The 14,712-nt window shown below is 42.4% G+C and overlaps 1 protein-coding gene across 1 annotated transcript; it reads right to left on the reverse strand.

Moving 5' to 3' along the window:
* MFAP5 (microfibril associated protein 5) lies at positions 1-10,085 on the reverse strand. Its single transcript, XM_010227674.2, has 9 exons — positions 9,643-10,085; positions 9,180-9,242; positions 6,420-6,467; positions 5,223-5,258; positions 3,828-3,863; positions 3,064-3,099; positions 2,296-2,383; positions 1,781-1,854; positions 1-1,199 (listed from the first exon to the last, which is right to left on the reverse strand). The coding sequence occupies exons 2-9, from the start codon at positions 9,238-9,240 to the stop codon at positions 1,078-1,080; spliced, it is 501 nt and encodes a 166-aa protein (XP_010225976.2). The 5' UTR covers positions 9,241-9,242; positions 9,643-10,085; the 3' UTR covers positions 1-1,077.
* Positions 10,086-14,712: the final 4,627 nt, after the last annotated feature.

Raw genomic sequence — 14,712 nt, forward strand, 5'->3', positions numbered from 1 at the left:
TCTGTGCAGTACAGCCACAGAATCTGCAAGAAAACCCAAGGGCCTCAGACAATTATTTTTCTCCCACATTCTCTCCCAATTTTCTGCTCTTTTCTGTCCTGTCCTTCAGCCCAGAAGAACCAAGATCCTAGTTCTGCCAGGACACACATTTTTTTTGAGCTCTCTTGGGCTTAGGAGTTGAGACAGCCATATTTCCTTCCTGGAATGCCTGGAATGGTTATCAAGGAATGTCATTAGGAAGGAGAGATTGGAGTAGAGGAAAGGAGGGAGGAGAGGAAGCATTTTCTTCAATATAATCTTTTTTTTCACATTGAGAAAAAAAATATATAATGCCATATTAATTCCAGTATTCCTCTTTTTGTTAACATTTGTGTGTGAGGGAGTCAATTGGTTTCAGTCAAAGAACTTCCCAGAGGTAGTTAAAAATGATCTGCAGCTGTACAGGGACAATGGAGTTTGTCTTGGATTGAAGACAGCTCAGCTCCAGTCCTGTCACTTCTCTGAGGCCAGCAGATACAAGGGGAAGCTACCATTGCACTACCACACCACAAACTCAAGTTGCTCAGGAGGACTGGAGAGGCTAAGAATGATCAAGCATATTAGAACTCATGCTGAGACCATGCAAGATACAAAGGCCAAGAGGTCTAGGCCTAGGCCAAGGACATAAAGGCATGTGCTTCTTCACATGAGACTCAACTTAGGGCATCTGCACCATGGGATAAGACTACATCCTGTCTCCATTCTGGTCTCTCTGCAGGGGCACAGCAAGAGGAGATGCAGCACAGTTAAAGGATGCCTGGGAGTTGAGTCGATCATGGCCAGGAAGATAGTTTGGGAGAAAAGAAGTGAGCATCACATATTGTCAGCAGATTTAGTGCATCACAGCAGCCACTATGACAGAATAGGAGAGAGGGGACTCTATGCACTGCAGTACCTGAAGATGTGAGGGAAGGCAGAGCAGCAAGAAAATGGTGGGAAAACAAAAAAGGCAAGCAGGTCTTGTCTTGGTTATACACAGTGGATTTTCTGAGTGGAAGATGGTTTGTCTTCTCTCCCTTCTCTTCTACTGTTGGTATTTTAGAGAGCATCAGGCCTTTTGCGTTGCTGGTCCAGCAGCTGTCTGCAAGGGAGGCTCAGGGGCCGCCCAGAGCGGCGCAGACGTCGAGAAGGAAGGCCAGCCAGCTGGCGACAGATCTCATCTGAAGACATAGCAGATAAATACATGGTGACAGAAAGTCAAACCTTCCTTCAAGCTCCTCATCACCAGAACAATTAGGAGTACATCCTTCATTCTATCTACAGAGCTGTCAAATTGCTGAATGCTCATATACGAGGGAGGTGAACAAATCCTTAGGTCTTTATGCAGGTTCTTATGGTTTTATAAATGTACAACACATATTAAAATTACATATTGCTGCAGCAAGGGCTGCATAAGAAATCTGAACTGGATCCATGGTTTTATTCATGAACAGAAATACGAGATTCACTCTTTAACCTCAAAGGAATGTAATTTTGAATACGGATATGTTCAGAATTAGTGGAACATGAGTCATTAATTGATCAAGACAAGGCAATACCAATGCAGAATTAAGCTCTCAAACCTCTTGATATTGCAAATCTACCTCCCAGTGCTTCTAATGGCATGTATATGTGATGCAAGGCTACACTGTATTACAGGTCCCCCAAAAAATTCTAAAGGAATCTACAGCATATGGATTGGGAGTGGATGGATGTGTCTATTCTTCTAACCTGTTCTAGGCTAGCTTTTTCTATCACTCACCTTGCATGACCTCATTCTCCTTGCAGACAATGCGAGAGCACACCTCCTTGTTTATTATGTACATGCGACGCACACTGAGAGGATCACAAGAAGCACGCCAAAATCAAGATAAGGTGTTGCAGGTACCCAAGGAGACAAAGAAGAGGATACAGGCAATAAACGTGAATAATTATTTATGAGGTGGCAAAACTTGACTTCTGTAATTAGTCCAGGAAAAGGCTGTTGTCAATAGAAAGGTAGCCTTTGTCAAGACCACATGATATAGTCAAATGCATTAAATGACAACAATAATGATAATTAATATAGGATTCATTACAAAAACTTAGTGCTGCACAGATGCTGCATTATTATGCTGCATTAATTAATCACCTTAAAAGGACACTCCGAGGATGGGATTCATCTCACCATCTGGTTTCCTGAGAGAACCTCTAGTCTCCAAAGGAAACAATTGCAGAACTGGACATATTGTTTCTGAAGCACATTATAGCTTTTCTGAGAGACTGCAGATTTCTTACCTGGTAACACAGAGGTAGCTGATACACTGCTTCACTGGTTTATGAACAGAATAGAGGCGTGTACAAGGGAACTGCTCTTCCCGACAATCTGAGAACACACACGAAGGTACAATCAAGCAACATTGTCAGGTGTACCCAACCTGACAACAAATAGAAGCCTTGAGTAGAAGCCTGGAGGGCAGTACTTTGCTTCTATTTTCCATTTCCTTGTGAGAGATGGGGATATTTTAGAGAAAAGAAGGGAGAAATTCCTGAGCCCCTTGCTTCGTAAGAAAAAAAAAGAGGACCTTAAGTAAAGTGCAAAACCAGCCTGGGGAAAATCCTTAATATAGGAGAAGCATGCTTTAAAGGGATAGATACAAATAATCCAAATGCAAATTGTAGTCATATATTTAAACACATGTTCTAATGGTTCTGCAATCTCATGCTTCAGGACACAAATCCAGTTCTCTTCTTTTGCTGGCAATCAAACTCAAGGATCTATGTCAGGGTTTCTTGCATTTCCCTCAGAAATGCTGCCTCTTGGCCACTGACAGTGACTGGACTTTGACCAGGTGTGTCTGGTCTGGTGGTCTGCCAATTCCTCTCACCCTAGACATGTCATTTTTTGGAAGACTTCAGTTTCCACTACTCTCATTCTCCCCTTCTAATTCAAGGATGGGATGAAGTGAATTTTCCAGTGAGCCTCGGAGGGCACCAGACTACAGAAGTAACAGGGTAGGTGAAAGGGCAGTTGGGAAGCAGCTGTGAGCAGAAACTTAAATGTACCTGATGCAGCTGTTGTAGCTTCCGTGTCAGATTGAACTGGAAGACACAGAATAGCAAAGTTAGGATGATTTGCCTTCATTCTTTCTTATACATCGATTTATTTGAAACAAATAACTGGAAAGCTCTTTCAAGAGCCCTCCATTGTAATTTCTAATATGGAAACACTGTTAACCTGAAACAGTCTTTCACTGTTTCATGGTACTTTCACTGTTTCAGGTACAAACCCAGTATGACTCTGGTGATAGTTATCTAGCCAACAATGCTAAAAATCTAGCAAGCTTTGCTATAAAGTGTTACCACATCTGTTCAGCATTACACTCCCCTTGTAAGTGAATCTTTAGTTAGAAAGCAAAAGGCTGGATAATCGTAGTTAGCTGCCGTAACTCCCAACTAGACAAGGAGGGAAGGAGCCTGACTCTTTCTTCTTTAGTGCCCATGATAGTGGGACAAAAGGAAGTTGATTCATTGTTCCCGCTGGTAAAGCAACCCATCTGTACCAAAGTAAAATCGTTATGTTTTATTACTTACCTGCCAGACACAAGTTTTCATCAACTTTAAACAGACTTTACTCCTCTTGTTCATGTATTATGGTGTTAACCAGAGTCACAGAGAAAACATATGAACATAGAGAAAGAGAGTATTTGGGGATTCAAGGTTTCAGCTGGGGGCAATTGGGGAAGGTAGGATTCAAACTTGCAAGAGACCAGGTGAGGAGAAAGAAGGAGAACCCAAGTTATTTGGGTATGGACTGAGAATAAACTCACCAGGGCTAAGAAGGACAAGTGGTGTTACAACTGCAGCTGGAGAAAGAAGATTTTTGAAAGATCTTGATTTGTGTTTTCAGGCTCTTCCCCCTCCCACAGCTTTGCCATTTGATCTTCATTCCTGATCTGCAGCTATCACATATGTTGTTCAAAACATCATTAGAATCTGTGGTGTTTGACTTGTCCGAGTAATGGTAAGCTTTCCCTATGAATATCCTGGATGTCCTCAAGCTGGGAGTTGCTGTAGGACGGATATGGGTCTCATAGTATATGCTCAAGATGAGGAGTTTCTTCTTGACCATTCTACAAAATGATCAAAAAGCCTGAGTCTGCTGTCAAGGCTTCACATTGAACCAGGTTCTATTTTTTTTTTCTTCCCATTTTTCAGATTTAGATGAAAGTCATCCATAGTCAGTTTGGTCAGGACACAAAAAGGCCTTTAGCTATCCTTTTATAGACTGGCAGGCCACACACACTGAAAAGAGACTCACATAGTTTGCTGTCACTTTCTTTCAAGAAGATCACACCTATGTGTATACATTAAGATTCCTATTATGGATTTTCTACTCCAGTACCAGTAACCCCATGCACCTGTGACAGTTAGTGGTTGATTGACAATCATCCAACTAGCTGATGAGCACACAGGGCAGAAGAGAGGTCATGGAACTGTACTGTCCTGGAGAATAGGACATCCCTCTCAGACCTCCTAACACAGCACACTTCCCAGCAACAGCCTAGTATTGCTTCGTTTCCTTTGTCTTTTGAACTAATGCAGGACTCTCCAAAGCAAATGACTGGAGCTATTTTCCCCTCTCCTTGCTCTGCCTGATCTCTGCACCTCATAGCCCCAATAGACAGAGAAACAATCACAGAAGTCAGCAGTGGGGGACTCCAAACAAGAGTCATGAAGAAAAAGAGGAGAGGCTCCTTTTTGTGTCTCTGGCCACCTCCTGCATTATCCACTGTGAGCCTAGCAGGATAAGTCCACCTTGTAAAAGCATATGCTCTATCAACTCCTGCAATGTGTCCCCGTAAGATATGAACCCATGCATTTTTTGCCCCTTGTCTTTAGTTTCTTCCTTCAGCCTCCTCTGGAAGCTAAGAATGTATAATCTTCACATTTCATACTTTTCTACAATGCAAGCATCTTCAGAGAACCTGGTGAGACTGGCATTTCCTTGGAGAACATATCGTTATACACCCATAATTCATCTCCCTCTGTGGAGCACAGACAGGAACTCCAAATAGCTATGGATGCTGCAAGAGTACTGTTAGATTTCAGAGGAAGGAAAGAGGGCTTTCTGAGCATAATGAGTATTTCCTGGGACTATATAGGTGAGAGTAAAGGTGAACAGGAGGAAAAAAAAGCCTGAAGTTGCTGACATATGAACTTACCTGAGGTGCTGATGAGCAAGTCAGCGTTAGGATCATCTAGAAAAGAGAGAATGTCCTGAAAGAGCATGCTATGAGTTTGCGTCCTTTGCACAGCTAACCATACATAGCCTGAATTATCTTGGCAGCCATGCTAGGCTTATGTGACACTGTGATCCAACCCAGATAATGTATAAATAGGTAGTGCCCCGCTCTCACCCTTATTTATCACCTTCATCAATGACTGCTCTGGGATTGGATTTCTTTACTGATGCATATTGCGTTATTGAACTATGGATTCATATTCTGACTTATTGGACATGGCCACAGTGGTCAGCTTGCTAAGAAAGAAAACTTCTGAAAGCAAGGCACTGATGCCTCCTGCAGCATGAAGGCAGACAGCTGACACTGTAGAGAAGAAAGAAAACTCCAGAACCTAGCCATGACTGCAACGACACGTTGTCAGTATTTCCTCTGAAAAGTAACAGATAGCAAAACTGCTCTGTGTGTGATAGAGGGCTAAAGTGTGAAGGAAAGGGATGGTTTGTGGATACATTTTTGACCGGCTGCAGCTGCTGAATAATTTTCCACGGAGTCCCATGCATTTTTGTGTATCAGGAGTATCAGGAGTGCCAAATATCTCAGAATACCTGAGATATTTGATGGCTAAGCCAATAGCTTCAGTGTGAATTAAAAGCAGGCCCTTGTGGTTTCTTTAGGTGCTGAAGCTGATGCAAAAACATATTTATGTTATCATGTCACAGAAATGGGAAAAAAAAAAGCCCCACAGGGATAAAGTGATTTACTCTCAACAGTACAGTTAAGGAAGTTCTCAAAACATCCTTTGTCAGCAGCAATCCTGCTACTAGTGCACCCTAGCATTTGTACACTCTTTTGCTCAGGATTTTCCTGAGCAGCAGAAAAGTTGCCCTGACTTCTCACAGCTAATGAATTATCAGCCCTCATGGATCTCCCACAAACCTTTGCTGTGAATACAACTTTATGAAAATCTGCTAAGTCCTCTGGACTCCAATACCAGTGAGTACTGGAGTAACCAGCTTACAATACTTAGCAGGTTGTTTTAAAGGGCTGAAAGATAATCTCACAGTGGCAGAGGCAAAGCAGCAAATCGCAGCATTTGCAATGACCAAGCCTGTAATTACAAGGGACACCTGGATCATATGAGAAAGTGTTCAGGACTAACCCTCCTGCAACACCTACCAGTTACGGACTCTGGATCTTGCCCGTGTACTCCCCATGGATACCAGTCTGCAAGAGAAGAGAAATAGAAAGGAGTGATGAAAAGACATAGAGATGGATTTCTATGGGCTGGAAGGTTTGTGAAAGCGCTGTGAGACGCTTGTCTTTCCAGGAGACACCACTGCCCTCTGCTGAAGGGAGAGACACTCTCCTCTTTGCTTCACCCTCCATCGTCAGCAGGACTTCTTTACAGGCTTTTGGATACAGTGGCTCAAGACTCTATCCCTGCTGCTTCTGCCAAGGTCCAAAGTCAGGCACAGGCACGAGAGTTTAGTATCTCCAAGTAGGCTTCCAGAATTTCCCTTTGTGCAACACCATTTGATACATTTTAAAAAACATTTACACCTTGTCTCCCTGCTCTGGAGATTCATCAAAATCCCTAGCTCTATTTTATAAAAGAGGAAATTGAATCATGGAAATTGTTTACTTAAGGTCACAGTTACTGGCACAGTAAGAAACAGATTGCAGATTTTGTAGCTCCTTACACAACTAATCAGCTATTCCACCGTCCTCCTTGGGTATAGGGCACAGCACGGAGGAGCTGTCTCTTTCCAGACCCTAGGTTCAATAGGAAAGGGAGAATGATGAAGTTTTGCTGTCCATTCTGTGCGAAAAAGGGGGAATTGAAACTGAGACAGACTGTTCATTTGTCCAAATATGAAGACTGTTCCTCCAGCAGCCAGGAATAATAAAATATTTCCTGCTAGCCACAGGGAAGGGAAATGTCTACATAACTGGAGGTGGGATAAAGGAAAGAGCTGGCAGCAAAGGCTGGTGATCTGGAATTCTGCAGAGCTGTGTGCAGGACCAGCTCAAAGCACAGTACACGCTGCTGTGTCTTATGAACTTAGCCTTTAGCTTTCTACTCTTAGAAGAAACACTGTAAGAGTAAAGATTACAAGAGTTTTAAGGCCTTAGTTTTTCCTCATTCCAAGAGCAGATACTTGCAGGCAGCAGAAATACACCTGGGATCCCTATACAGTTCCATTCTGCAGCATTACAGCACCTTCCTCACCCAGCTGCCAGCAAGGGCTCAGCTGCTGGCCAGGGAGAGCCAGACATGCCTAATAACTTAAGCACACACTGTAGTGCAGTCCCAGACTTTTCCTGTTCCAGCTGATCTCTTAATGGTAATGTTCAAAGAGTAAAAATGAGAATGTTCTCGGTTTGTTTCTGATACAAGAGGAAGGACTCAAATTCTAACTTAGAAACCTTTTCTAACATTGAAAAGCTATGTCTTACTAGCCTTTTTCATGTCTAGGAGACTATTAGAAAACTAGTCCAATTATTAAAAGACAGGCCACAAAGAAGTGCAACCTCTGCATGTGAGAAGAGGAAACAAACAAAAGAAAAAGGTGAATTTCTTATTGGACTTTGAATCACTTCAATTTGTATTTACTCGAGTACTCAATTCTTATATTTTATAAACACTTTGGAGGAAAGATTTTACTATCCAAACTGCACTAACTTCACCCTTGTCTAAAAAAGCTATCACCCTAATTCATCAAACCTATATCTGGACAGATAGCAAAAGAGATGATGAGAGACCAATTGGTGATTTCTATTATTTTGCTGTCATTTTTATGTTAAAACAAAAATAACAAACCAAAAAAAAACCACACACACAAACAAGAAATCTTCCTTTCAGGCCTTCTTTATGCATCAGGAAGACCACAACCTTTTTTTCCCCTATAACTTTGTAGATCACCTACAAACTCATCTCTTGGATGGCTCCTATCCCTGCTTCACAGTCACAAACTCTTTGTGGTAATTACTATGTGTGTTTATGGGAAAAAAAAATAGTGCTATTGGGAATACGAACAGGTTTCAGTTAAATCTCAGATCCAAGCAGTCACTGAAGAACAAGAGAGGTCCATCTGAAGCCATATTTCAGTATAGGGAAGGACTGAGAAGAGTAGATTCACATACTCTGGTTTGAACGTAATGGGTGCAGTCATCTGTTTCTTATAGCCTTCTCTGGGTGAAACTTTCTCCGTTCATTGAAATAAATCCTCTTTTGTTCTTTGTCCTGACCAATATGATTCTAATGTCTGACGCTATCCTCTCATTTTGTTTTCTTCTGCCAATTTGAACGCTCCTAAATTTTCAATGAATAAATTTCAAGAAAAGATGTGAAGCAATAAAACAAAACAATAACAAGAAAAGCAAAGAAAGGTCTAGACTCCTGAGCTTAAGTTTGTCCAAACAACTAAACAAGGTACTACAAAATCCTTTGGCAACTAAATGACCTGGAATTGGAAGCATCTCAGCAGGAACCATTAGTGACAGCAGGTGTTTTCACAACTATTACAGAAAAAGTTATGTGAAGCACTGGGAAGTGTTCCTCACATCACAGAAGCATAGGCTGTCAGCCACATGAAGTACAGCACAATCTCTAATAATCACAAACCATAGCTAACCCACTTTCTAAAATCTGTCTCTGGCTATTTTGCTTACCTAATCTCTGCTGTACAAACCCTAGACCTCTGTCTGCTGTGACCTCTGCTACTTATTGCATATGTGTAGGTACATATGGGAATCAGTCCCTGTTTCCCAAACTTTTCCATATAGCCCTATCTTCACTATTATTTTCCTGATCAGTTTTTCATCTCCATCTACATGTATGTGTCTTTCTCCTTAGGTTATTGCACTTTAGCCTCTGCAGAGAATTCCAAGGGGCCAGGATGAGGAAGAAATCCTCTCCTTGAAGTAAGAACTCACCAGCTGGGGACAAAGAAAGTGATAAGAGACACAGCAGTATACAGGTTCCAGAGGTCTTCATCCCTGTGGAGTGGAGGACAGAAGTCAGAGGAAAGTTAAGGCACGGGGCTGTAGCCCAAAACCACTTTTTGCCCGCTGCCTTCATTTCCCTCCTAGGACATTTTGCTCTTCCCAGATTCCCTCCCACCTAGCTTTCTTGTGATCTTGCCAGTTTTCCAGCTGCTGCTAAAACATTTTAGACTGAACACAGAACTCCAAATGCCTTGTTTCTCTTAGCACCTCCTTTCTTTAGACATTTTGTTTCCCTGTCTCCATCCTTTTTCTCATCCATGTGGCTAAAGACTCCCCAATCCCCCTCCAGAATACAAAGAAAAATTCCCCCTTGTTATCTTCCTCCACTCTCTTCTCTTTTTAGCTTATTCTGAGGAATGACAAGAGAATGGATAGATTCCCAATCACTTACTGCAGCCCTCAGTCTTTGCTCCTTTCAGCAGCAGACGCTCTGTCTTCCCCCTTCAGCTGTTCTCCTCACTTTGGCCACCGGGTATATCATATACAGCCACTCCCAGAAAACGTTCTTTTGGTTGTCTTCAAAATACAATTTGAGGGAAAAAAAAAAAAAGAAAAAAAAAAGAAAGAAAAGAAAAAGGAAAAGGCAATGAAGTGGTGGGATGTTGTGTCATCACGTAAATGGAATGAGGGGGGAGGGGGTGAGGAACAGCTGCCCACACCCTCATTCCAGAGTTTATTATAATCCAAAAGGAGCCTGCTCCTCCCACTCCCTCAGGATGGCCCAGGACCAGGGATGGATTCCTCTGTCTGTTATATATTTGCCTCCTATTTTATTTTGTCTTCCTTGCACAGCGCTGTCTTTCTCCCTCCTCTCCTTACATCACTACGGCTGCCCTTCTTTTTCCACTTAGCCCCTAATCGCACCCCATTCCTTTGGCTCTCTTTTATCCCTGTGTTTCTGTTTCTCTTACACACTGAAAATCTGCAGAGCTTGTACCATTTCTTTCCTAAAGAATATTAACTTTTCCAATAGTATGCATTTGAGAACAGCCTTCCCACCACCAGTCCAGAGATCTTGCAGCACTTTTCTGAGTAACACCTTTAAAAAACATTTGTGCCCCTAAAAAAAAAAAGAAAAAAAAGCTCTCTCCTACCTAAAAAGAAGTGTTACAGCTAGACCAGTTGCAGCACTTCAAGTTAATAACCTTGCCATTATCAGTCTGAGACATTTCATGGGGAATGTCATACAAATGTCTTCCTATCTCTCAGTTTCTCTGAAGAGAAGGTACCATGCTGAGCCCTATGACTTTACACTTCATATTTCTACCGATGAACCTTACGCCGGCAACTCTTTCAGACCAAGACTTCATAGTTTAGAAAAGTATAAAATGCCCAGATTTCCCATGTCTAGAGCACTCTACAGCTTGGCCATAGCAGCATGTGCTTGTATGCGAACCACACGGGTGACTGACAAGTCCGGGCTTGAAATACACTTAATCTTTATTCCTCCCATCTAGCTACTTTTTCTCTGTCTTGCATTCTATCTTTTTTTCCCTACTGTCTCTGCTTTCTTCTCTATAAATCTTCTTGCATCTTTTTCTGCTGCTGTCCCCTTCATTTTTCTTTGTCCTTGCCCCTAGCACTTTCCTTGATCCTGCCAAATGCAAAATCTGTTTTATTTCCAGAAATACTTTAGGGCTTGGGCACATCATAATTTGATTCAGTTTGCCATGGTGACGGAATGAATTCTGGCCTTTCCCCTAAAATTCTATCAGATTGTATAACTCCAGACACATAGCCTAGTCCGGTATGTACTGCAAATGATGCCGCCCAGGAGGAATTCAAAATCATCCATGGAATAGGATTTAATGCCAGAACAATGGGTGGGGACAGTATATTTAATGAACAGTGAGAATGGACATGCCCCACCACCCTTTACTCCAACGGGATTATTTTGTACTTCTTGTTGGGGTCCCTGTTATACAAATAGTCAGAACTCAGGTTTTCAGAGTGAGAAGGACAGTCCCTGTGACTGCTATGATATTTCAGCTAAGCGAGAGGTGCAAAGCAAGTTGAAGTCCTAAGTGGTAACAGATGTATCACAAGCTGAGAGTAAAAGAACAGAGAGAATAGGATGGGATAAATAAAGGGAAAAAAAAAAAAAAAAAAAGCACAGGAGGAAGACACAAGCTTTCCATGGATCGCAGGCAGACAGAGGGCTGGGCAGACAGCTCATCAGCTGGCAGCAGAGGTGATGACTTCACCCTGCAGGAGGAGGCTGCTGAGCGTCCTCCCTCCCTGTGAGGCCTTGGCCTGAGCAAGGTCCTGGAGGGCTGTGGGAGGGGCTCACCCTGGGGTGAGGGTCATGTCAATGCAGGCACCAAACAGGGATTGGAACACGGGGCGATTTCTGCAAAAGGGGAAGGACATAAACTGAGAAAGGGAAAAGACAGATGAAGATCAAAATCCGACCATAATTTATGCTGGCCTTCAAACTCCCTTGAGCTCCTCCAAGCACTCTCCATTTTATGAATGAGGGAGTGGCAGGTCCATGAGCCTTACTTACTCTCTGATATAACTCTTCTTCCAGGAGCCCCTAGGATCTCCATTTCCAGTCTCTTTCTAAGTGTTCTTTTTTTCTCTCCTTGTTGCTCCTGGTTCTCTCGGTCTCTGGAAACACTAGTTGGACCCTGCCCCTTCTTTGAGCTTCAAGCCACAATCTCAGGGCTGAAGACAAGGCTATTGGAGGAGGAAGCTAGAAAATGACCGAATCTCCCTCCCTCATGCAGCAAGGAAAGACAGAAAATCTGCAAGGGAAAGCTATGACACATACTGGCCTTATGCCAGTAGCTAGGTAACCCTCATTTGTTCTCAAGAAACAGCAGGGTAGGAATAAAACCCAATAATTTTTAGTATAAAGTTACTCAGGAAATCTTTACCATGTCTTGGCTGCCATGAGAAACCTTGGAAAATGTTACCTGTGTGTGACATAACTATAACCAGCATTTCTTACTTAATAGTAGATGGTAATGGCAATGCTCAAGAGAAGACAAAATGACTATCTGATCATTCTCATTTCTGATCCTCCAAAATCTCAGAGGGAAAAACCTAGTGCTGAGAGGCAGCAAGAGATGAGTAGAGGGAAAAGAAAATGCTAGGCACTTCCCTGTTCTCCAGAGCAGTGACCAGAACTGAAGCACCATCGACCACCATGCACACTTCCAGGGATTGCCTAAAACTTAACCCAGGGAAGATAATCAGAAGGTGATTAGGCAAACAAAAGAACTGACAGAAATTGTAACTGCTCCCAGTTCGCAAAATCCTTTCAGATTCTTGGCTTTTTATTGATGTTCAGGGTGTATACATGTATAGTCAGGGCTACATCTTTCCACGCAGCTTGGTTTTGGTTTTGTTTTCCTCTGTGCCTCTGTCTTGTCATTCAAACCATTGTTACTGTTTAACTGGCTAACTATGACACGGCAGATGAAGACCATCCTGAAGTGCATTTATTTGGGAACTTTCATTGATGCCATACATTTTGCCCTCGTAGCATATCACCATCTCACATAGACAGCAAGATTCACCTCTGGTCCTGAGCAAGATTCCTTCAGATTGCTTTTGAACTTGAAATCTTTTTTTTTTTTTTCCTTAAGCTGGAAGTGTGTGTTTTCCCCAGGCTGTCCCATGCAAACTTATTCTAACAACATACCTCTCATTTGGACAGCTTGGTGCAGATGGGAAGCTCTTGGTGAGGGAATCTCGGCCAGGGGCAGTTCAGTGTTTTATTAATACCAGACAAACCGCAGTTAAATAAATAGCAGCATCGTGCTGCTCCTGCTCTCTGCGGACACCAGAGGGAGCTGCAGCACATCGGCATTTGAAACCTCATCTAAGTGAATCGTTCAAGAGCCTTGTGCGGCGCTGGGTCTGAAGGCCCCAATCTGACATAAAGGCTCTCCTACCTGGCCTATTTGTCAGTATCCCGGATCCATTCTTTTCTAGTCAGCTTGCTTTTTTGGGAAGAGAAATAATCTTATTTTTCTGCCATCCCAATCGCATGACATTCACAAAGATTGAGGGAGGGCCCTCACTGCTGACAGATTTCAATATTTAATGTTATTCTACACCTTTCCTTCTCATTCACTTTGCTGTCTTCTCCTTTACATTCAGTCTCCAGGAAAAGGGAACTTGGGGACATACACAGCAATCCAGCAGATAATTCAAGGTAAAGCATTCTTCTTTCTGAAAAGGCCAGTATCAGCGCCATAGTATGGTGTGAAGAACTCTCCAATAGTAAACAGCACGGGTGACTTGTAAGGGAAACACTTCCATACATATATACCCTAAACTACACAGACCCTGCACCTCTAGGTGTTTATAGATCAGAAGTTCAGAATGTGACTCAGCAAAAATTTGGTACTGATCGCTGAATGCTGTCAGGGGTCACTACTACAGCAGGGAATGATGCCGTAGTAATGGTATTGTGATATTTTGGATGAGACACAAAATCAGCATTCCTGGAAATTAAGATCTCCTGGTGCATTTCACCCCAGCCACAGCTGCAGCTCAGCAGACTAAGTCAGTCATCCCAGTGTATTTCATCTGCAAATGTCTAGGAGAAGGATTTGAAAGCCATCTGATTTCTCTTCCTCTAACTCACCGGTCTTTACATGTGCTCTCAGTAACTGGGCATTAAACTGCATCAGAGTGGTGGAAAATTAATGAACTGTTGTAAGATGTTTGAATACATCATTCCAATAATGTAGCACTGGGTGTTCATTAGAACTGGCGCTGTGAACTGAGTTTTCTTCGGACCCCCACTGATGACTTCTCACTGCCAATGGGTTCCATTAGCACCTAAGGTTTGTCTGAGGTTGCCAAAGGAAGGAACATGAGTTCAAGACCTGATCTACCTTTCCCTCCGAAGAACCTGATGAGTCAATTAAACAAGGATGGCATTCAACTTAGGATGACCTATAGCTCATTAAAGCTAATTAACATATTAACTTGCACTCCCCTATCCAAATAATGAGATGATAATATTATGATATTAGGGTTCTTGCTTCCCCTCCACTCTCTATGATAATTAGGCAAGGCATTATAATGCAAGTACAAAACTGTTACATGATAGAATCAGAATGTAACCAGTGAAAAGTATTTCCAGAAAGCCTGTTAATGAATACCAAAAGACTATCACAAAAGGTGTGCTAGCTTTGTGGAGTTACCACACAGCACCCATCTCTGCACAGAAATGAAATATATATCTCTGCTCTGTGTGTCGACTGTCTCCCTACATACTGGTTTAAGAACCCACTTTGGGACAACTAGGTCTAACTTTGTATCAGGAGCCTGGATGTGACCCACCTCTATTCAAAAAGTGACCATGCCTTTTTTTGTCTTATCTGTAGCAACAAGGAATTCTTCATCTCTTTATTTGTGAATCAGCAAACAAGGAAGGCAGCCTTACAGCCACAAAATGCCCTCAGGGAGTGTATGAAATTAATTAATTCATAGTCAACAC

The sequence above is a fragment of the Tinamus guttatus genome, unplaced genomic scaffold (genome assembly GCF_059628265.1).
Source record: "Tinamus guttatus ecotype Peru unplaced genomic scaffold, ASM5962826v1 Tinamus_guttatus_pri_ptg000408l, whole genome shotgun sequence".
NCBI lineage: Eukaryota > Metazoa > Chordata > Aves > Tinamiformes > Tinamidae > Tinamus > Tinamus guttatus.

Bases quoted from the DNA above. Each gene is read 5' to 3' on its own strand.
- MFAP5 (XM_010227674.2), bottom strand. From the start codon at position 9,240: ATGAAGACCTCTGGAACCTGTATACTGCTGTGTCTCTTATCACTTTCT. The intron at 5,259-6,419 runs GTAGGTGTTGCA...TCTCTTTTCTAG, and splicing joins AGATCCAGAGTCCGTAACTG to ATGATCCTAACGCTGACTTG. The intron at 3,100-3,827 runs GTGAGTTTATTC...TGTGTCTTCCAG, and splicing joins ACTTGTCCTTCTTAGCCCTG to TTCAATCTGACACGGAAGCT.